The 20,509-nt window shown below is 60.2% G+C and overlaps 1 protein-coding gene across 1 annotated transcript; it reads right to left on the reverse strand.

Annotated features, from left to right (window-relative positions):
* Window positions 1-853: 853 nt before the first annotated feature.
* Window positions 854-11,557, reverse strand: UNC93B1 (unc-93 homolog B1, TLR signaling regulator). The gene is made up of 11 exons (XM_056131760.1): window positions 11,388-11,557; window positions 11,141-11,282; window positions 10,465-10,618; window positions 7,932-8,093; window positions 7,717-7,849; window positions 7,406-7,499; window positions 6,885-7,009; window positions 5,143-5,325; window positions 4,450-4,723; window positions 3,480-3,598; window positions 854-2,030 (listed from the first exon to the last, which is right to left on the reverse strand). The coding sequence occupies exons 1-11, from the start codon at window positions 11,481-11,483 to the stop codon at window positions 1,695-1,697; spliced, it is 1,818 nt and encodes a 605-aa protein (XP_055987735.1). The 5' UTR covers window positions 11,484-11,557; the 3' UTR covers window positions 854-1,694.
* Window positions 11,558-20,509: the final 8,952 nt, after the last annotated feature.

The raw sequence follows: 20,509 nt of genomic DNA on the forward strand, positions 1-20,509 counted from the left end.
GAGGAGGCGGGGGGCACTGTGCCAGGTCGCGATGGCGTCACCTCCCGCAGGCCGGGTCCCACGGAAAGTCGGTTGTTGCTCCGTTCCACCAATGCCTCGCTCCGGGTGAAAAGTGAAGCCGCCGACCGCCACCCACTCCTGCCTCTCACAGGCCAGGTGCCAGCCTCACCCTGCTCCCGGGGAGGTGGCAGCGAGAGGCTTGGCGGCCCGCTCCCTGTCCCCGGACTTCGGGCCAGAGAGCTCAGGGACCCACCTGGGCTCAGTCCCTGGCACCCAGCGGGTACCCCGAGCATCGCCAGGGTCACGCCTGTACACGAAGCCGGGAGAAGCCCCAGCCCCTGGCCCCAAGGAGGATCCAAGGTCAGGGGCACCAAATGAGGCACTGGGGGCAGGGGGAAGGGGCTTCGTCGGGTGGGTGTGGACAGGCCAGGGGGCGCTTAGGGGACAGATGCCTCTGGGGGTTCCCTGAGTGCTGACTCCCCGCCTGCCCCCAGCCCAGCCTCCACAGCACTTCCCACTGGGCTCTCCTACTCTGGGGGGCGGCGGGCCCCTGAGCTTCCAGACCCCGCACCAGCTCTGCATCTCAGGGCCCGAGGCGGGGGCTGGACACTTGACCTGGGCTCGGACACCACATACGGGGCACAGATGACCTATGGGTCCTACCCCCAAAGGAGTCCCTTTGGGAGAGGCCGGCAGGGAGGAAACGCCCCAGGGAGGAAAAGACCAGGGCGGGGGGCCAGAGCCTGGGCCTCAGAACTGTCCTTTATTTTTACTTTGGGGGTCACACCCAGCGATGCTCAGGGGTTACTCCTTGCCCTGCACTCAGGAGTCACTCCTGGAGATGCTCAGGGGACCATGTGGGATGCTGGGGATCGAACCCGGGTCGGCCGCGTGCAGACAAGACTCCCGCCCGCTGGACAGCCGTCCTTTATTTAAAGCTTATTTATGTTTTTGGGCTGGGCCACACCCAGTGTCGCTCAGGGATCAGTCCTGGTGCTTGGGGGCCGTGTTCGCAGCCGGGAGTAGAACTGGGGCCCACCACACGTGAGCCAACAGCCTAACCCGGTCCTGTCCTTCTGGCCCGGGGCCGATCTTTCCATCTCCAGGGAACTGGCAGCCCCCTCGGTCACTGCGGGCACCTGGGGACTTTCTGGGCTTTTCTCCAGGTGGATGGGATGGGGCTGGCAGCTGCAGCGGCGGGGGGGGGGGGGGTCAGGCAGGGGGTCTCGTGCCAGGTCTGGGATCAGCCAGGCCCACGCGCACGTCCCACGCAGCCTGATGCTCCCACGGGTCCAAGGCTCCTTACTGCTCATTCCGTGGAGTCGCTCCTCAGTCCCACGGCAGGTGCAAAGCTCGCAGCGAGTTAGCGCACAGAGAGAGAGAGAGAGGAGATGGAGGAGAGAGGGGGGAGAGAGAGGGGGGGAGGGGAGAGAGGGAGAAAGAGAGGGAGAAAGAGAGACAGGGAGAGAGAGAAGGAGATAGAGAAAAAGGAGAAAGAGAGAGGGAGAGAGAGGGAGGGAGAGAGACAGACAGACAGACTGACAGAGATCCTCTTTCTAGCCTGGGGTGGGGGCTTCGTACTGTCTCTCAAACCCGAGGTCTCACCCAGGGGTCTCAGGCCCCCAACCACCTTGGAGGTGGCTCAGTCCAAGCTTCAGGGGACCCCCCGCTCTGGAAGAGGTGCAGGTGGGCACTCACTGCTCCTCTGGCCCGTCCCCTCCCTGCGCCTGTTCATAGGGGCAAGGCCGGCGACAGGCGACTGGTTCGGGGCCTGGCCGGGTCCCAGCAGGAGGGGCCTCCTCCTCCAGGCAGTCCTCAGGGACTCCTCCTGCTCCACCACCGCCAGGCTCGGCCTCCCCGTCACTCGCGTCCGAGTTGTCCTCTTCCAGGTAGCGGTAGCCGCGCACTTTGTGCTGGGGCCGCGGGATGCGGGGCTGACGGGGCAGCAATCCGTGACGCAGCTTCTGCTCCATCCACAGGTAGGACACCACGGCTGCCACCAGTGTTAGCAGCAGCACCACCAGCTTTGCCTGGGGACACCGGGGGGTTAGGGGATCCCATGCTCCTCCCTCAGGGTCCCCGTCCCTCGGTTCCCCTAAGTGCAGACGGCAGCGCCTCTGTCTCTAGAGGTGACAGGGATCCAGTGGCATCGACTGCTCTGAGCCATCAAGAGGAGGGTCTGCTCTGCACCTCCCACCCCCGGGGCTGCGGCCCGGCACACAGGGCGTTGTCATGGCTACGCTTTCTGTCCTTACTCCTTGGTTCATGCTGAGGGGGGCAGGGGCTGCTAGAAGGGCCAGGCAGTGGCTGGGGTCAAAGGGCCCGGCCACGGAGAGAGACGACCCTCAGGCATCCAGATTGGGGCTGGGATGCAGCCCCAGAAAGAGCAGAGTGAACGCCTTCACAGATGGGTAAACCGAGACAGAGAGGTGCCGGGTCTGGCGAGTGGCCCTGCCCACAGAGTTTGGAGGCCAGGTGGACCCTTGAAACCACCCCGGAAAGAGCAGAGTGAACGCCTTCACAGATGGGTAAACCGAGGCAGAGAGGTGCCGGGTCTGGTGAGTGGCCCTGTCCACAGAGTTTGGAGGCCAGGTGGACCCTTGAAACCACCCCGGAAAGAGCAGAGTGAACGCCTTCATAGATGGGTAAACCGAGGCAGAGAGGTGCCGGGTCTGGTGAGTGGCCCTGTCCACAGAGTTTGGAGGCCAGGTGGACCCTTGAAACCACCCCGGAAAGAGCAGAGTGAACGCCTTCATAGATGGGTAAACCGAGGCAGAGAGGTGCCGGGTCTGGTGAGTGGCCCTGTCCACAGAGTTTGGAGGCCAGGTGGACCCTTGAAACCACCCCGGAAAGAGCAGAGTGAACGCCTTCACAGATGGGTAAACCGAGGCAGAGAGGTGCCGGGTCTGGTGAGTGGCCCTGTCCACAGAGTTTGGAGGCCAGGTGGACCCTTGAAACCACCCCGGAAAGAGCAGAGTGAACGCCTTCATAGATGGGTAAACCGAGGCAGAGAGGTGCCGGGTCTGGTGAGTGGCCCTGTCCACAGAGTTTGGAGGCCAGGTGGACCCTTGAAACCACCCCGGAAAGAGCAGAGTGAACACCTTCATAGATGGGTAAACCGAGGCAGAGAGGTGCCGGGTCTGGTGAGTGGCCCTGTCCACAGAGTTTGGAGGCCAGGTGGACCCTTGAAACCACCCCGGAAAGAGCAGAGTGAACGCCTTCATAGATGGGTAAACCGAGGCAGAGAGGTGCCGGGTCTGGCGAGTGACCCTGTCCACAGAGTTTGGAGGCCAGGTGGACCCTTGAAACCACCCCGGAAAGAGCAGAGTGAACACCTTCACAGATAGGTAAACTGAGGCAGAGAGGTGCCGGGTCTGGCGAGTGACCCTGCCCACAGAGTTTGGAGGCCAGGTGGACCCTTGAAACCAACTTGCTCCCTGAGGTGGCGAGAGGGGGCTGAGTGCCCGGAAGCAGCCCACCTTCATGGGTAAGCCGGAGCCCAGGTACACCACGAAGATGGCCACGGCCTGCCACCAGTGGTAGATGGTGAAGATGAAGTCCTGCCTCTCTTTGTCCTCGTACAGGATTCCCAGAAGTGCTGCGGAGAAAGAGGGGTGCTGTCCCCTGGGGCCCAGCCCCCTCCTCGGCCCTGCCCTGAGCCCCCTGAGCCCCCAGAAAACCCGGGTTTGGGGGTCCTGGTCCGTCCCCTAGTGGAGATGCTAGGTGTGATGCCGTCAGGAGAGAGTGAGAAGCTGCTCAGCCCCTTCCTGCGACCCCCAAAGGCCACTGCTGCTGGGAGACGCCCTCCCGCCCATCCTCCTAGGCCCCCTGTGATACAAGACCCTGCAGCTCTGCCTGTTGGGCTTGGGGAGGGCACACAGTCTGGGGAAACAAGTGTTCTGCAAATCAAACCAACATGGGGTGCGGGGGTTGGAGAGAGAATACGGCGGGGAGGGTGTTTGCCTTGCACATGGCTGATCCGGGTTCGACTCCCAGCATCCCATATGATCCCCTGAGTACCACCAGGAGTAATTCCTGAGTGCATGAGCCAGGAGTAAGCCCCAAGCATCTCAAAAAAAAAAAAAAACCCAAAGAAACCCCGAAACCATGGGGAGACAGATGCACTCATTCTCCAAAGAAGGTCCCTAGATTCTCGGGTCCCCAAAGAAGAGACAGGAAGTCGGGCTGTGCAGACAGGGAGCTGGGCCTGGCACAGTCCTGTCAAATTTTGGTCACTGTCGAGAGCTGGGTCCCCTGGAGCTATCCGGCCAAGGGGACTTTACTCCCCAAGCTCTAAATACCGACTTCCTGAGATGGTGGCTCAGGCCCCCCATGGCTACAGAACCTCATGACTGACCTCCCCGCCCAGAGGGCCCAGGCCACTCTCCCAGGGTGCCGGTGCCCCTCACCCGCATCCTCACGCAGCCCCAGGGCCCAGGCTGTACTCACTGCTGAGGCCGGTCTTATTGAGGGCACTGCCCACGCCCCACAGAACGGCCACCACGTACAGGGTCCACATGTGCTGCAGGGTCCGAGGCGCTGGGGCCCACAGGAAGAGGCCGAGAATGAGGAGCAGGTGCACCATGGCCCCGGCCACCAGGGGCACCGAGCGGGGCAGCCAGAGCCCCAGCAGGCCCAGGAGGGACGAGGCGGACGCGCCCAGCCCGTAAGCCACGAGGAGGTTGGCCAGGCGCTCCAGCCCCACGGAACACACGCCGTAGCCCTGCGGAGAGGGGCGCGCGCTGGAGGGCAGATGGCCACGGCTCGGGCCCTGCCCCCTGCAGGCAGCCTCATCTTAAGTCACACTCTGCCCTCTGCAGGCCACCGGGCCCAGCGCCCTTCCAGCATCCTGGAAGGTTCCAGGGGACCGAGGATGAGAAAACGTCTGGGCAGTCCCCAAAGCACCAGGCTGCCCGCCCCGCCTCCCAGCCCTCATGAAACCAAGTGCTGTGTGGCCCTGACACTCCTGCAGCCTGACCAAGCATTTAGTAAGGTCACCTGCTCCGGGTGGAGGGGGCCCAGGGAAAGCTAAGAGAAGGGCGGGATGGAGTTTGGGGACGCACATGCGCACACATTCAGGTACTTCAAAACGACTCGTGTATCTGACATTCACTCTTCACAGCACGCTGATGCTCTCCTTACCAGGGCGATGCCCGTGCAGGCAAAGAGCACCTCAAAGCCGCTGTAGATAAAGAAGGGCACGAGGTGCCGCAGGCGGTAGTCGCGGACGTGCTTGAAGGGCAGCTGGAAGATGTTGCCCCAGCCCACGCTGCGCAGGTCAATCTCTTCCGTGGGCCGGTAGGCGGCGCCGCACAGACCCAGCACCTGCAGACGCGGTGGGAAAGGCCGGGTCCGCAACTAGCCCCGCCCAGGGACACGCCCACAGCGAGGCCCCACCCACCAAACACGCCCACAAATCTTGGCACCGCCCTGGCCTCTGTGACTCTGTCCCCCAAAGCATCACCCTACCTCCTCTGGCTCTCCCTGCACCCTCATCTTCAGCTCCGCCTTCCATAACACCAAGAGACATCACCCCTAGGTCTCTGCCCCTCGGATCCCTCCCGCCCCTGACACTCTGCAGATATTGGCCCCGCCCCTGAAGCACAACCTCATCCTCTCCAGCACGGGCTCTGCCCTTGAGCCGCAACCCCGCCCCCTCCCAGCCCAGGCTCCGCCCCAAACCACAACCCCATCCCCTTCCAGCCCAGGCTCCGCCCCCGAACCACAACCCCGCCCTCTCCCAGCCCAGGCTTCGCCCCAATCGCAACCCCGCCCTCTTCCAGCCCAGGCTCCGCCCCCCGAACCACAACCCCACCCTCTTCCAGCCCAGGCTCCGCCCCCAAACCACAACCCCACCCTCTTCCAGCCCAGGCTCCGCCTCCGAACCACAACCCCACCCTCTTCCAGCCCAGGCTCCGCCTCTGAACCACAACCCCACCCTCTTCCAGCCCAGGCTCCGCCCCCAAACCACAACCCCACCCTCTTCCAGCCCAGGCTCCGCCTCCGAACCACAACCCCGACCTCTTCCAGCCCAGGCTCCGCCTCTGAACCACAACCCCACCCTCTTCCAGCCCAGGCTCCGCCCCCGAACCACAGTCCCGCCCTCTTCCAGTCCAGGCTCCGCCTCCGAACCACAACCCTGCCCTCTTCCAGCCCAGGCTCCGCCCCCGAACCACAACCCTGCCCTCTTCCAGCCCAGATTCTGCCCCTGAACCACAGTCCCGCCCTCTTCCAGCCCAGGCTCTGCCTCCGAACCACAACCCCGACCTCTTCCAGCCCAGGCTCCGCCCCTGAACCACAACCCCACCCTCTTCCAGCCCAGGCTCCGCCCCCGAACCACAACCCCGCCCTCTTCCAGCCCAGGCTCCGCCTCCGAACCACAACCCCGACCTCTTCCAGCCCAGGCTCCGCCTCTGAACCACAACCCCACCCTCTTCCAGCCCAGGCTCCGCCCCCGAAACACAACCCCGCCCTCTTCCAGCCCAGGCTCCGCCCCCGAACCACAACCCCGCCCTCTTCCAGCCCAGGCTCCGCCCCTGAACTGCAACCCCGCCCCCATCCAGCCCGGGCTCCACCCCAAACTGCAACCCCGCCCTCAGTCCAGGCCACGCCCCCCACCCCAGACCTTGGCCCGCCCCCAAGACCCAGACCCCAGCCCCTAGCCGCACCCCTCCCCCTCCAGGTCAAGGTCACTCCCCAAATCTCATTTACACTGCTCAGTATTATCAACCCCCCAGGTTTGAACCCTGCCTCCCTGGGCTGGGGCTGGGCCTCTGCACCCTCCCCGCACAGCCCTCATCCCCAGGCCAGGCCGGGGCCCCTGGAGTCCATAGTAGCCTACAGACGCCCCATCCCCTGCCCACCGCCCCTGCCCCGGGCCGCACCAGCAGCATGGCGAAGAAGGCCACGGCCATGAGCGCGCTCTCCACCACGATGAGGTTGCGGCTGCGCGGCAGCGTGCGGAGGACCGTCTTGTTGAAGCCGCTGAGGATGCCGTGGCTGTTGGTACCTGCGGAGGGCAGGGCCGGCCTTGTGAGGCCCCCCCACCACACACACACAGTGATAGACCGGGCGGCAGCACCCAGATGGGGCAGGCGAGGGCAAGGGTTTCACAGCGAGCAGGCTGGAGCTGAGTGACGCCCATGGCAAGGAGCGTCCTCCCACTTCCCGAATTACAGCCTCAAATTCTGCGGGGTGGGGCACCTCCACTCACTTGGCCTGACTGGGGCCTAAAGAGAGCTTTCCCGCCTCAGCACGGATGGCACCTCCTCCGGGCAGCCTTCCCTGATACCCACCCCTCCTCTCCCCCACCACGCTGGATCAGTCGCTTCTGGGCCTTGCACAGCACGCTCTGATGCTCAAAGAACCTCCACTCTGTGGAGGAGGCGAAGCCCCAAGCACTCACCGCAGCTGAGCACGGAGTACAGCGTGTGGTTCAGGTCATACAGGTAGTGGTTCAGGAAGTAGATCATGGGCAGCTGGGCACAGGCGAAACTCAGCTGTGGGCAGGACGGCAGCTTGGACCAAGCAGGGGGCACGGGTGTGGTCTGGGGGCAGGGGGCGGGCAGGCCTGGGGGCAGGAGCCCTCCCCAGTGTGTGGGCAGCCAAGGGAGGCAGGCTGGGAAGAGTGGTCTGTTACTTGGGGGCCCCGGGGCTGAGGGGCTGAAGGGTCCGGGGGGCCCCCTGGTATCTGGGCCCGCCCCCCCCCACACGCACGTGGAAGCAGCTGTAGAAGATGGTCTGGAAGACCAGGAGGTAGGGCGCGTGGGAGCCCCGTGGCGGGCGCTTCTTCGGGCCGTGCTCCTCCCGCTCCTTGAAGTGGACGTACTCGTCGTACTTCTGGGCCATCCTGCGCACAGAGGGGGCAGGCTCGCCCCGCTTCCTGCCCGACGCCCGGACCCCCCACCCCTCGCCCGAGGCCCAGGGCTCACCTGGTGATGTAGTTCCCCAGGGACGCCCAGAGCGGCACGATGGCCACGCCCAGGGCCACGGCCGAGGGCACCAGGGTGTAGTAGCGCTCCCAGTAGTTGGTGGAGACAAAGAGGGCGTAGATGCCCACCCCCAGGAACATCATCCACTTGGTGCCGAAAAACCTGTGGCAGGGTGGTGCGGGGGGGGGGGGGCTAGGTCAGGGGTCAGGGGTCAAGGACCAGAGGGTTTTTTTTTTTTTACTTTTTGAGTCACACCCGGTGATGCACAGGGGTACCTCCTGGCTCTGCACTAAGGAATTACTCCTGGTGGTACTCAGGGGACCATATGGGATGCTGGGAATCGAACCCGGGTCGGCCGCATGCAAGGCAAATGCCCTACCCGCTGTGCTATTGCTCCAGTCCCCGGATCAGAGTTTTTTATACTTCTTTATTTTGGTTTGGGGACACGTGGCCATGTCCAGGACTTACTCCCGGCTCTGTGCTCAGGGATCATGACTAGCGGGCTCACGGGACGTAGGGGGGGTGTCCAGGGTTGAACCCAGGTTGGCTGTGAGCAAGGCCAGTGCACTCCTCTCTGTTCTGTCGCTCCAGGGCCCCTTGAGTGCTGCCTGGAAGTCCCTACCTCCCATTCTGCAAATAAAACAGCCTGTGAGGCCTGGGCGGGAGGCAGACGCTGGCCTGGTGGCCTGGCGGAGCAGCCATGCCCACGTGGCAGCTGGCGGCTGTGAGCTGGGCCGCGATCCCACGTCTAGGAGTCAGGCCCTAGGATGGGGGCTCAGAGCGCCTCTTGCGGCCACAGCAAGGGGGACACGGGTGCGGGTGGGCAGCTGGGTCCCCGCACCCTTGGGCCCGGGCTGGCAGCGTCACCAAGCCAGTAGCTCTCACAGTCACATGCCGAGCCCAGGCCCACACCCAGGAAGCCAGCCCAGCTGAGCCGGGCAGGCAGAAAAGGAAGCGACTTGACCAGGTCCACACCTGGGTTCCTGCCCTCCGCCATGGGCCACTGTGGCTGGCCAGTCGGTTTCCTCCCTGTGGGCCCCCAGGACAAGCCTGGCTGGGTTAACAAGTGACCAGCAGACCCACTAGGGGCCCCATAAGGCATGAGGCTGGTCAGCCTAGAACTCCAGGGGGCTTTGGGTTTTTTTTTTTCTTTATTTACTAGTATTTCTCTTCGTCAGGAACCTCTAGATTCCACAAAGCTCAAAGCTTTGGGTGTACAATAACTTTTTCTACCAAGACAGGGATAAACAAGCCAGTTCTTTAGTTACACTTAAAACACAGCTGGGGGGGGGGGGGGCTGGAGCAATAGCACAGCGGGGAGGGCATTTGCCTTGCACGTGGTCGACCCGGGTTCGATTCCCAGCATCCCATATGATCCCCCGAGCACCGCCAGGAGTAATACCTGAGTGCATGAACCAGGAGTAACCCCTGTGCATTGCCGGGTGTGACCCAAAAAGCAAAAAAAAAAAAAAAAAAAAAAAACAGCCGGGGGCTGGAGCGATAGCACAGCGGGGAGGGCGTTTGCCTTGCAAGTGGCTGACCAGGTCCGATCCCCGGCATCCTATCAGGTCCCCTGAGGCCACCAGGAGTGATCCCTGAGTGCAGAGCCCAGGAGTCAGACCTGAAAAAAATCGCTGGATGTGGCCCAAACAGCCCCTACAGCTCCGAAACAGGAAACGGCTTTAAGCACAGTCCGACTGTAGCGTCTGCTTGGAAAACACGGGCACCCCTCTCCGCAGCGGGCAGTGGGAGCCAGGGCCAGTCAGGGCCAGGGCCCGGGCTCAGTGGCGAAGCCTTTGCCTTGCAGGTGTGAGGCCCCGGGGTTGACGCCCAGCACCGCAAAGGGAAAAGCAAGGACAGTGGACAGCGGCCACTCGCGCCCTCCAGTAGGACCACAGACAGCGGCCACTGCACGGCCTGGGAGAAGCCGTGATCTTGTCCTGGTTTCGCTGATGATTCTTTTTCTTTTGGGGTGGGGTCACACACCCAGCGATGCTCAGGGGTTACTCCTGGCTCTGCGCTCAGGGATCACTCCGGGGGGTGCTCAGGAGACCCAATGGGATGCCGGGGATCGAACCCGGGGTGGCTGTGTGCAACCCCGCTGTGCTGTGGCTCAGACCCCTCCTTGCTGCTTCTGGAGCTCCAGGGCTCGCTGAGGTTCTGTCTTTATTGAAACGAGGAGCAACTAAAGCCCGTCTGAGCAGAGACCTCCACCCGACGGGGTGGGAGCGGGCTGGGGGGGGTGCCCTCTGCTGCCTGGGGGCTCGGGTTAAGACCCTCTGTGATGCTGTGCCCTGTCTGTGAGACATGCCCAACCCCCCCCCAACTCCAGCTGTCGGGGCTGCCGGGCCTGGCGGTGGGGGGTCCCTGATGAGATGCTCTCCCACCTCGGCTCACAGCCAGGAAGCTCCTGGTGGCCCAGGCCACAGACCCCCACGTGCGGCTTGGCCACACTTGTGACTCCTGTGTCTCAGGGGAGCAGCTGTTCCCGCCAAGCTCGCCCCGCCCCAGAGCAGGGCAGCTGCGCGCCCACCTGATGAGCACCGGCGTGTAGAGCAGCGCGGCGATGGGGGTGACGTTGATGCCCATCAGCATCTTGCTGTCGATGTCGGGGAGCCCCATGTTGCCGTACTTCACCTCGCGGTACGTCTCGTCGTAGTGCAGGACCAGCTGCATCTGCAGGAGGCCTGGGCACAGGGCGGCCCCGGGGACCCCAATTCCAACACCAGGAGGAGAGTGGGGGGCATCCTGCCACCCCGCCCACGTCTGAATGCAGACCCCCGAGACCCGCTGGCCTCCCCCATTCTTGAATTTTTTTTCCCTTCGTGATCTGGGGGCCGCGGTGCGGGGGCTACTCCCAGCTCGGTGCTCAGGGATTGCTCTGGGCAGCCCGCAGGGGACCATGTGAGGTGCCCGAGAACCCCCAGCCAGCTCTCCGCACTTTGGGACTCCAGCCCCCCGCCCCACGCAGCCCCTGTCTAGGGGTCCCTCTCCGAGGTTCCGATCGGTCGGGACCCGGGGACCCCCGTCCCCAGCACGTGGTTGGGTGGGCGGGGGGCGGTCGCCGCGGCAGCTGGGGGGACGGCAGGCGGGAAGCGAAAGAGGAAGGAACCCCGCGAGCGTTTAGGTTTCTTTTTCCCAGCCTGGGCGTCGGGGGGGGGTTTCGGGGCGCGCCCGGGCCGCCCCCCCGGCCGCGGGCGCCCCCGTACCCAGGTAGACGCCGTAGGTGAGCGCGCCCGCCGCGCTGGCCGCCAGCACGTTGCGCAGCACCCCCAGGCGCTTGCGGCGGTAGTAGCGGCGCTCCTCCTCCTCCTCGTTGTAGTTGGGGTACGCGCCCACCAGCTCGTCCAGCTGCAGGGGCACGCGCGGCCGTCACCCCGAGGCCCGCGCGCGCCCCCGCCGGCGCCCGCCCCCGCGCTGCCCGCCCGGGCCCCGCGCGCCCCCCGCGCCGCTCACCGGGGCCGCCGGCCCGTCGGGGACCCGCAGCCGGTCCTCATCGTCCTGCGGCCCCGCGGCGCCCGCCACCGGGTACACCTGCGGCTCCGCCTCCATGCCCGAGCCCGCGGGGACCCCGGCCGGCCGCTGTCCCGCCGTGGGGACGACGCTTCCTCCGAGCGGGACCCGCCCCGCCGCCCGGGGACCCGCCCGCCGCCCCGCCTCGGCGCCGCCCCCGGGAGCGCCCGGAGTGTGCGGGGTGCCCGTGCGCCCCCGTGCGTCCCTTGTGTGCAGGGGTGCCCGTGCGCCCTGGGTCTGTGCAGGGGTGCCCGTGCGCCCTGGGTCTGTGCAGGGGTGTCCGTGCGCCCTGGGTCTGTAAAGAGGTGCTGTGCGTCCCGGCGCCTGCAGGGGTGCCGTGCTCCTCGGGTCTGTGCAGGGGTGCCGTGGGTCCCAGCGTGTGCAGGGGTGACCGTGTGCCAGGGTCTGTGCAGGGGTGCCCGTGCGCCCCCTTGTGGCCCATAGTGTGTGTGCGGGGCGGGGGAAGGATGCCTGGAGTCCTGGGTCCGTGCAGGGGCTACCCTACACCCCATGAGTCCCATCTATGAGTGCGTGTGTGCACGTGTGTCGGGGTGCCCGTGTGTGTCCCTGTCAGAGATGTGAGTTCCAGTCCCGTTTAATCACTTCCTGTTTTGTAATTTGGGGGTTCACTCCACTTGCCTCAGTTTCCTCTGCTGTAAACAGGGGTGCTCATCCCACTTCCAAGGCCAAGGGGCCTGTCCCTTGCCTCAGTATCACTGCTCTCTGCCGGGCTGCTGTGTTTGCAGATCAACAGAGGGGCGCCCCCTCGGGCCCCCCGCGGCTCGGCCACTCTGTCCACTTCCTGTTCCACATTAGCGTCCATCCGAGGGCCCTGGAAGTCCTCAATCACGATGGCTGCTGGGTGACAGTGAGGAGACTCCTGCAGGGCCCCCAGAACATCTTGCAAATGCCCCGGGGCACAGGGCCTTGGGGGAGATCTGCAGCCCCGTCCCTGAAGATCCCGAAACCACCTGCTCAGAAATACCTGGAAGGTTTTTTGGGGGGAACTCCTCTGACAGCGTTGTTCCCATCAGTGACGCAGGGAGCACCAGACACCCCTTTTCCCTAAATGAAAGGAGACACCAGGGGCTGGAGCGATAGCACAGTGGGGAGGGCGTTTGCCTTGCACGTGTCCGACCTGAGTTCGATTCCCAGCCTCCCATATGGTCCCCCGAGCACCACCAGGAGTGATTCCTGAGTGCAGAGCTAGGAGTAACCCCTGAGCATCGCCGGGTGTGACCCAAAAAGCAGAAAAAAAAAGGGACACCGACTCACATCATTCATAAAATTCAGCTCAAAGTTTACCCAAAGTGTGACCGAACTGATACCATCAAAACTCGAATAACGGGACTGGAGTGATAGCACGGCGGCTAGGGCATTGGCTGTGCACACAGCCAACATGGGTTTGATTCCCAGCATCCCATATGGTCCCCCGAGCACCGCCAGATTAATTTCTGAGTACAAAGCCAGGAGTAATCCCTGTGCATTGCTGGGTGTGACCTAAAAAGCCAAAAAAAAAAACACAACAAACCCACAAATGCATCACGTGCTGCTGAGGATGTGGGGACAGGGCCATTGCATGGCGTTGGGGGGACCCAAGCGCGATGGGAAACTCAATGACTGTTCCTCAAAATTCAAATTCAGAGTCAAACCAATGGCTCCAAGGGCTGGGGAGAGGCTTTGCATGCACGAGGCCCAGCTTTGACTCCCAGCACTGCTGGTCCCCCCGATACAGCGAGGACCTGGTGGTGCCCTGTCCCCCACACCAACCCCCTGACCCAGGCCCCTGCTTCCGGGTGCAGAACGGGTCAGCACTGAGGCCTGCCCCTGTGCCCTCTGTGGATTGCAGCAACACCCAGGAAGTGGGACCCGCCAGTGTGCAGGGCTGAACTGGCAAGTGAGCAGCACACGGAGGCCGCACGGCCTGGCTTGACCACACTTTAGGCCCCAGGCAGCTCCGGAGCCGCCCTTGGCAAGCACCAGCCCTTGTTCCAACAGTTCCGAGACTGCCTGACGGTTCAGGAAGGCACATGTGGTGGTTTTCCGGCACAAGGCTGTGCTGTGTGCAACAACCCGTGTTAGGTTGAGTGCAAACCCAACTTTCACAGGCACTGGGAAAACCAGAAAATCCACAAGACCCGCTCCATTGCGACATGTGCGTCACCACTGTGGTCTTGCCTGGTTCTGCAATGTCCAGGCCACGGGCTAGGAGAAGGAACAAGAACCTAGAGGGGGTGGCGGATCTCAGGGGCTGGGGGTTGACGAGACCAGCCCTGAGCTCAAACACACACACACACACACACACACACACACACACACACACACACACGGGCAACAGATCACAGACACTGAACTAGCTCGGAGACTCATGCGTGGTATTGCCCAGCAGTAGAAGGGAGGACACGGCAGCCCCTGCCACGGAAACAGCCCAGTTTCATAGCCTCAGGAGGAACCTTGGGAGAGAAGACAAGTTCTATCGGTTAAGACAAGCAGATAGAACTCAAGGGTACCTGGGTCTCAGGGCTGAAACCTCTAGGGAGCCCTCGGGAGAGCATGCGCTGAGAATCATCCCAGGCTCACAGATACTGGAGTTCCTGGTGCACGCAGCAGCACATGTGAACACACACCTCCAAATCCCACCATACCGAGGCGTTCGGCAAATAAGGGGAAAGTAGTACAGATGCCAGCATGGCTCACTGAGCCGAGACAGCGACAGAAGGCTCAGCTGGTGGCAGCTCGGCCAGTTCTCGTTCAAAGGCTTTAATAACACCACTGTATGATAGATAACAATTCTCACGCGTTTCACTGAACCTCTTTTTTCTTTTTTTTTTTTTGCTTCTGGGGTCACATCCGGCAAGGCACAGGGGTTACTCCTGGCTCACGCACTCAGGAATTACTCCTGGCAGTGTTCGGGGGACCCTATGGGATGCTGGGAATCGAACCCGGGTCGACCGCATGCAAGGCAAACGCCCTCCCCGTTGTGCTATCGCTCCAGCCCCTGAACTTTTGTTTTTGACAGTCCCACTGACCATTTTGTCATAATAAGTGATTATAAACTAATCTTGTGCCTTCCGAGGGGGAAGAAACTGGGGGCAATGGTGGAGGGAAGATCCCACTGATGGGGGGCTTGGTGTTGGAACATCGAATGCCCGAAATAACTGTACCGTGAGTGACTTTTTATGCCTGATGTTTAAAGAAAGTTCAAGAAGAGGGAGGGACAAGACAGTTATGGGGCGTGGTGGTGGGGTTAGCCCCGGAAGGAAGCACAGGGCCACACGTCAGCTTTGCTCCAGGCTGCAGAGGGAAAGGGTGCCGTATGCCCACTGCATCTCTCTTTCTGTCGATTTATTTTTTGGGGGGGAGGTGGTCACACCCAGAGGTGCTCAGGGCTTACTCCTGGCTCTGCACGCAGGGATCACTCCTGGCAGGCTCCAGGGGACATACGGGGTGTCACGATGGAACACGGCCACGCAAGGCCAGCGCCCTGCCCACTGTGCTCTCTCTGGCCCCGTCTGGCTCCCTCTTTTCTGGGCCATCCCCAGCGGTGCTCGGGGATTGCTCCTGGCTCTGTGCTCAGTGAGCACTCTTGCTGCTTCTCCGGGCACCGTATGGAGTTCCGGGGATCGAGCTAGGGCAGCCGTGTGCCAGGCAAGCGCCTGCCTGCTGTAATCTCTCCAGGTCCTCACCTGCACTGTAGGACATGCCTAGCGGCCTGCCCAGGTGCCCCTGCCCCTCATTCCCGACACCCTGGGAATCAGAACCCACCCCGGTGAGGGCGACCCCCGCGATTACACTCTGGATTATCTCTGGCTCTTGGTATGCCCCTCACCTCCCACATACAACCCAGGGTCGGCTCCACGCACCCCCAAGTATTGGATGCTTCTAGAGGTCCAACAGGGGTGTGGGCCCAGGTGGAGACAGTGACCAAAAAAGACCCCCAGGCCGGTTCCTTTCTTCGGGCTGTTGCTGTGGAGACAGCAGTGCCAGCATTGTGGGACTGAGCATGGGGTCTCACATGCAGCAAGATGTGATCTCCCGCCCAACTCCAGCCTGGGCCAGCGTGCCAGGGCCCACCCAGGCACACGGCACGAACAGCAGCCCTCGGTGTTCCTCCAAACCGGGAGGGCCCTGAGCAGCACAGAGACTGAGCCCCCTGCGACAGCAACAGTGTGACCCCAGCACCACCAGGCCCTGGGGGGCTGCTGAGCCCTGCCCGGGGGTCCTGGAGATCCCCGGCACCAAGTGGCCTCTGTGGCTCACATCCCAGGCCTCGCGCTGAGTCGCTGGGAGGAAACCCTGGTTCTCCCGAGCGTTGTCTGGACACCGCCAAAATAATAAAACAGGGGCCAGAGAACTCATCCAGTGAGACGAGGTGACAAAGATTCAATTCTCAGCATCTCTGGGTCCTGCCTGGTGTGATTCTGGAGAGCAGGGCCAGGAGGAAGCCTGAGCACTGCCAGGCGTGGCCCCAAGACCAAAAGAAAAATAAAATTAAATAAGAATTCAAAGATTAAAAATAAAAAGGGATATACATGTTAACCTTTCGGGTATCTTTATTTCAAACCATAATGTCGCCAAGTCGAAGATATATATATATATATATATATATATATATATATATCACACCCGCCAACTGGACCCCTGGCGCTGTGTAATCCCATCAATGTCCAAGACCCAGAGACTATAAAACCCAGCTCCCGGAAGCGCACGACTGCATTTGCGGCTGCGTGACATCTTATCTCATTCTTACTTTGGACAAACCGGCAGGCTTCCGAATGTAGCCTGCCCACACGGCAGAGTCTGGCAAACTCCCCGTGGCGCACCCAATATGCCAAATACCAGTAACAATGATGGGTCTCATTCTCCTAACCCTGAAAGAGCCTTGAATATGGCACTTTTTAAAATCTCAGGGCTAGGACGAAGGAGACGTTACTGGGGCTTGCTCGATGTAATCGACGAACAACAGGATGGTCCTGATCCTGAATGTCCAGAAGGGGAGGGGGAAGAGAGAGAGAAAGAGAGAGGGAGAGAGACGGAGAAAAAAAGAGAGAAAGAGATAGAGGGGGAGGAGAGAGGGGAGAGAGAGAAAGAGAGAAAAAGAGAGAGGAGGGACTGGAGAGACAGCACAGCGGGTAGGGCGCTTGCCTTGCACGCGGCTGACCCGGGTTCGATTCCCAGCATCCCATACGGTCCCCTGAGCACTGCCAGGAGTAACTCCTGAGCACAGAGCCAGGAGTAACCCCTGTGCATCGCCAGGTGTGACCCAAAAAAGAAAAAAAAAGAGAGAGAGAGAAGGAGGGAGGGAAAGAGAGGGATAGAGAGAGAAAGGGAGAGAGAGAGGGAGGGGGAGAGAGAAAAAGGGGGAGGAGGAAGGGAGAGAGAGAAAGACAGAGAAAGAGAGGAGAAAAAGAGAGAAAGGAAAGAAAGAGAGAGGGGGAGGAGAGAGGGAGATAAAGAGAGAGAGTGAGGGGGAGAGAGAGAGAGAGAGAGAGAGAGAGAGAGAGAGCCTGCCAGAGAGGCGGGACGCGTGGAGTACTGAGTGTTGGAACACTGTATAACTGAAACCTGATCGTGAACAATCTTGATCTGTAACTGTGTATCCCACAGTGATTCAATTTTAAAAAATAAATAAATAAGTTAAAAATAAATACAAACAAAAAAAGGCAGGAGCAGGATGGAACTCAGGGCAGGACGGGCTGGCTGTGGAGCCCTGGTTCCTCCCGGGCAGGGCCATGAATCAAGCACCAACTGCAAACGGGCGGGACGACCCGGGAAGGCCCGGTGGGCTGCGAGGGTCCGCCCAGCACTTCTGCCCAGGGCCACTGTGGGAACTGGGGTTCAGGCCTCCGGTCGGGCTCCTCCACCCTGTCGGTATTCAGGCCAGTTCGCTGGCACGAGACAGTTCAGGAGGGGCTTTACATGTACGGGCTCAGGCTCCTGGAGTCAGTTTGGGGCAGGTCCCGGCACTTTCAGCCAATGGGAGGGAGACGGGGGAGGGGAGGAGAGAAAGGGGGCAGCCAGGGGCAAGAGGGTTAGGGGTCTGCATCCACAGCTCACCATATGCAGAAGTGAATTCAAAGTGGTTTAAAAACCTTGAGATCGGGGCTGGAGAGATAGCACAGTGGGTAGGGTGTTTGCCTTGCACGCGGCCAACCCGGGTTCGATTCCCAGCATCCCATATGGTCCCCTGAGCACCGCCAGGAGTAATACCTGAGTGCATGAACCAGGAGGAACCCCTGTGCATTGTCAGGTGTGACCCAAAAAGCAAAAAACAAAACAAAACCCCTTGAGATCATGGGGCCCAACAGATAGTACAGCAGAGAGGGACAGATAGTCCAGTGGAGAGGGCATTTGTCTTGCATGCGGCCAACCCGGGTTCAATTCCCAGCATCCCATATCGTCCCCTGAGCACCGCCAGGAGTAATTCCTGAGTGCATGAACCAGGAGTAACCCCTGTGCATTGTCACGTGTGACCCAAAAAGCGAAAAACAAAACAAAACCCCTTGAGATCATGGGGCCCAACAGATAGTACAGCAGAGAGGGACAGATAGTCCAGTGGAGAGGGCATTTGTCTTGCATGCGGCCAACCCGGGTTCAATTCCCAGCATCCCATATCATCCCCTGAGCACCGCCAGGAGTAATTCCTGAGTGCAGAGCCAGGAGTAACCTCTGAGCATCGCTGGGTGTGAGCCAAAAGCAAACACACACACACACACACACACACACACACACACACACACACACAAACCTTGAGATTAGGCTGGTATCCAGCAAAATCATTGAGAAAAATACACAGAATTCTCCAGGATGTGTACCTTAGCAAAGATAGAAAAAATAAAAGTAAACAAGGCTTTACATTACGCAAGATTTTACACAAAAGAAACTTGGATTGGGTCTGGAGCAATAATCTGCCAACAGACTTTTCGTCTGCCTTGCACGCGGCTGACCTGGGTTCGATTTCCAGCATCCCATATGGTCCCCTGAGCACTGCCAGGAGTAATTCCTGAGTGCAAAGAGAGTGACTCCTGAGCATTGCCAGGTGTGACCCCCCCCCCAAAAGCACACTCTACTCAATGGGTGACTATGTATTTAAAATTTTTTGTTTTGTCTTTTTTTTTTTTGTAGGAGTACTGCTATTTATTCAGCCACTGATTGAATTGGTCATGAAGTCCACTTAATCACTTAATCACTTAACTTCCCGTTAGTCGTCGATTTGCTCGAGCAGGCGCCAGTAACGTCTCCATTTGTCCCTGTCGCGTGCTAGTGTAGCCCAATGGCATCTGTTCGTTCCGGGAACATGAAGGGCCTCAAACCGATCGTTCATGATCTTCAGGAAGAAGTCTGACCATCTGGTAGGTGGGCGGCCACGCGGTCTCTTGACATCCCGTGGAATCCAATCAGTAACAGCTCTAGTCCAACGGTCGTCTTTAAATCTCATTACGTGACCAGCCCATCTGATTTTCGACACCTTGGCAAATGAGACAGCGTCCCTGATCCTTGATCGTCGACGGATGTCAGAACTCCGGATTCGTTCTCTCATTTGAGTGAAACGTGATATTCCAAGCATAGCTCTTTCTATTCTTCTTTGGGAGACCTGAATGGCGTTCTCATCTTGTTTGCGTAGGGCCCAGGTCTCTGAGGCATAGGTTAATGCAGGAAGAACAGTGGAATCAAAGAGATGTGCCCGGAGCCGGAGGTTCTTCGTCCTCTTAGCTATTTCTTCGACGTTCTTGAAGGCGTTCCAAGCCGCTCTCTTCCTCCTGCGCAGCTCGGGTGCCAGGTCATTTGTCATGTTGACTTCTCGACCTAGGTACACATAGCTGTTGCATTCGGAGATGGTCGTTCTGTTGAGAGCGAATGGGGCGTCAGGAACAAGGCTGTTTCTCATAAACATTGTCTTCGTAAGATTCAGCTGTAGTCCTACCTTTCCACACTCATGGTCAAAGTCGGCCAGCATTTGTGCCGCTTGGCTGATGTTTGGTGTTATTAAAACAATATCATCAGCAAAGCGGAGGTGGTGTAGTTGCCGACCATCTATCTTCACTCCCATTCCTTCCCATTCCAGTCGTCGCATGATGTTCTCGAGGGTGGCACTGAAGAGTTTCGGTGAAATGGTATCACCCTGCCGCACCCCTCTCTTGACATCAACGATCCCTTCTTTGTAGAATGGTGAGATCCTGGTAGTGAATCCTCAATACAGCTCACGGAGGATCCTGATGTATTGGGCTTGAATGCCCTGATTGGCTAGGGCTTCAATGACCGCTTGCGTCTCAACAGAATCAAAGGCCTTCTTTAAATCAATGAACGTTAAACAGAGCGGCATCTTGAACTCCCGAGAAACCTCAATGAGCTTGGTTATCGTGTGGATATGGTCGATGGTGCTGAATCCTTTGCGGAACCCTGCTTGCTCGCATGGTTGTCCTTCATCTAGTGTTCTGCCAATCCTATTTAGGATGACTCGAGTGAACAACTTGTAGATGACAGACAATAGGCAGATCGGGCGATAGTTGCCAATGTCATGGATGTCTCCCTTCTTGAACAGTAGTACGGTCCTGCTGGTTTTCCATTGGGACGGAACCTTGCATTCAGACAGGTAGCGAGTGAAGAGCCGAGCCAGTGTATTGATGAGGACTGACGGCAGGTTCTTCAGGTGTTCAGGTCTGACCTTGTCTGGGCCGGGTGCTGTTTGTTTCTTTACCGACGAAATGGCATGTCGGATTTCGGAGGGGAAGTCCACAAACTTTTTTTTTTTTTGCTTTTTGGGTCACACCTGGCAATGCACAGGGGTTAATCCTGGCTCTGCACTCAGGAATTACTCCTGGCAGTGCTCAGGGGTATATGGGATGCTGAGAAATCGAACCCAGGTTGGCCGCATGCAAGGCAAACGCCCTACCCGCTGTGCTATCTCTCCAACCCCTGTTTTGTCTTTCTGAGGTCACACCACCTCATGAATCACTTCTGGTGGTGTTTGGCGCATCATATCTGATGCCTGGAATCGAGTCCCGGTCAGCCACTTGCAAGGCAAATGCCTCCCCGCTGTTCAGGAGAGGATATTTGCACCCAGT

Source organism: Sorex fumeus, unplaced genomic scaffold, assembly GCF_029834395.1.
Source record: "Sorex fumeus unplaced genomic scaffold, SorFum_2.1 ptg000093l, whole genome shotgun sequence".
Classification (NCBI taxonomy): Eukaryota; Metazoa; Chordata; class Mammalia; order Eulipotyphla; family Soricidae; genus Sorex; species Sorex fumeus.

Bases quoted from the DNA above. Each gene is read 5' to 3' on its own strand.
- UNC93B1 (XM_056131760.1), bottom strand. From the start codon at position 11,483: ATGGAGGCGGAGCCGCAGGTGTACCCGGTGGCGGGCGCCGCGGGGCCG. The intron at 8,094-10,464 runs GTGGGCGCGCAG...ACCCTGCCACAG, and splicing joins TACACGCCGGTGCTCATCAG to GTTTTTCGGCACCAAGTGGA. The intron at 7,010-7,405 runs GTGAGTGCTTGG...TGCCCTCCGCAG, and splicing joins GTACTCCGTGCTCAGCTGCG to GTACCAACAGCCACGGCATC.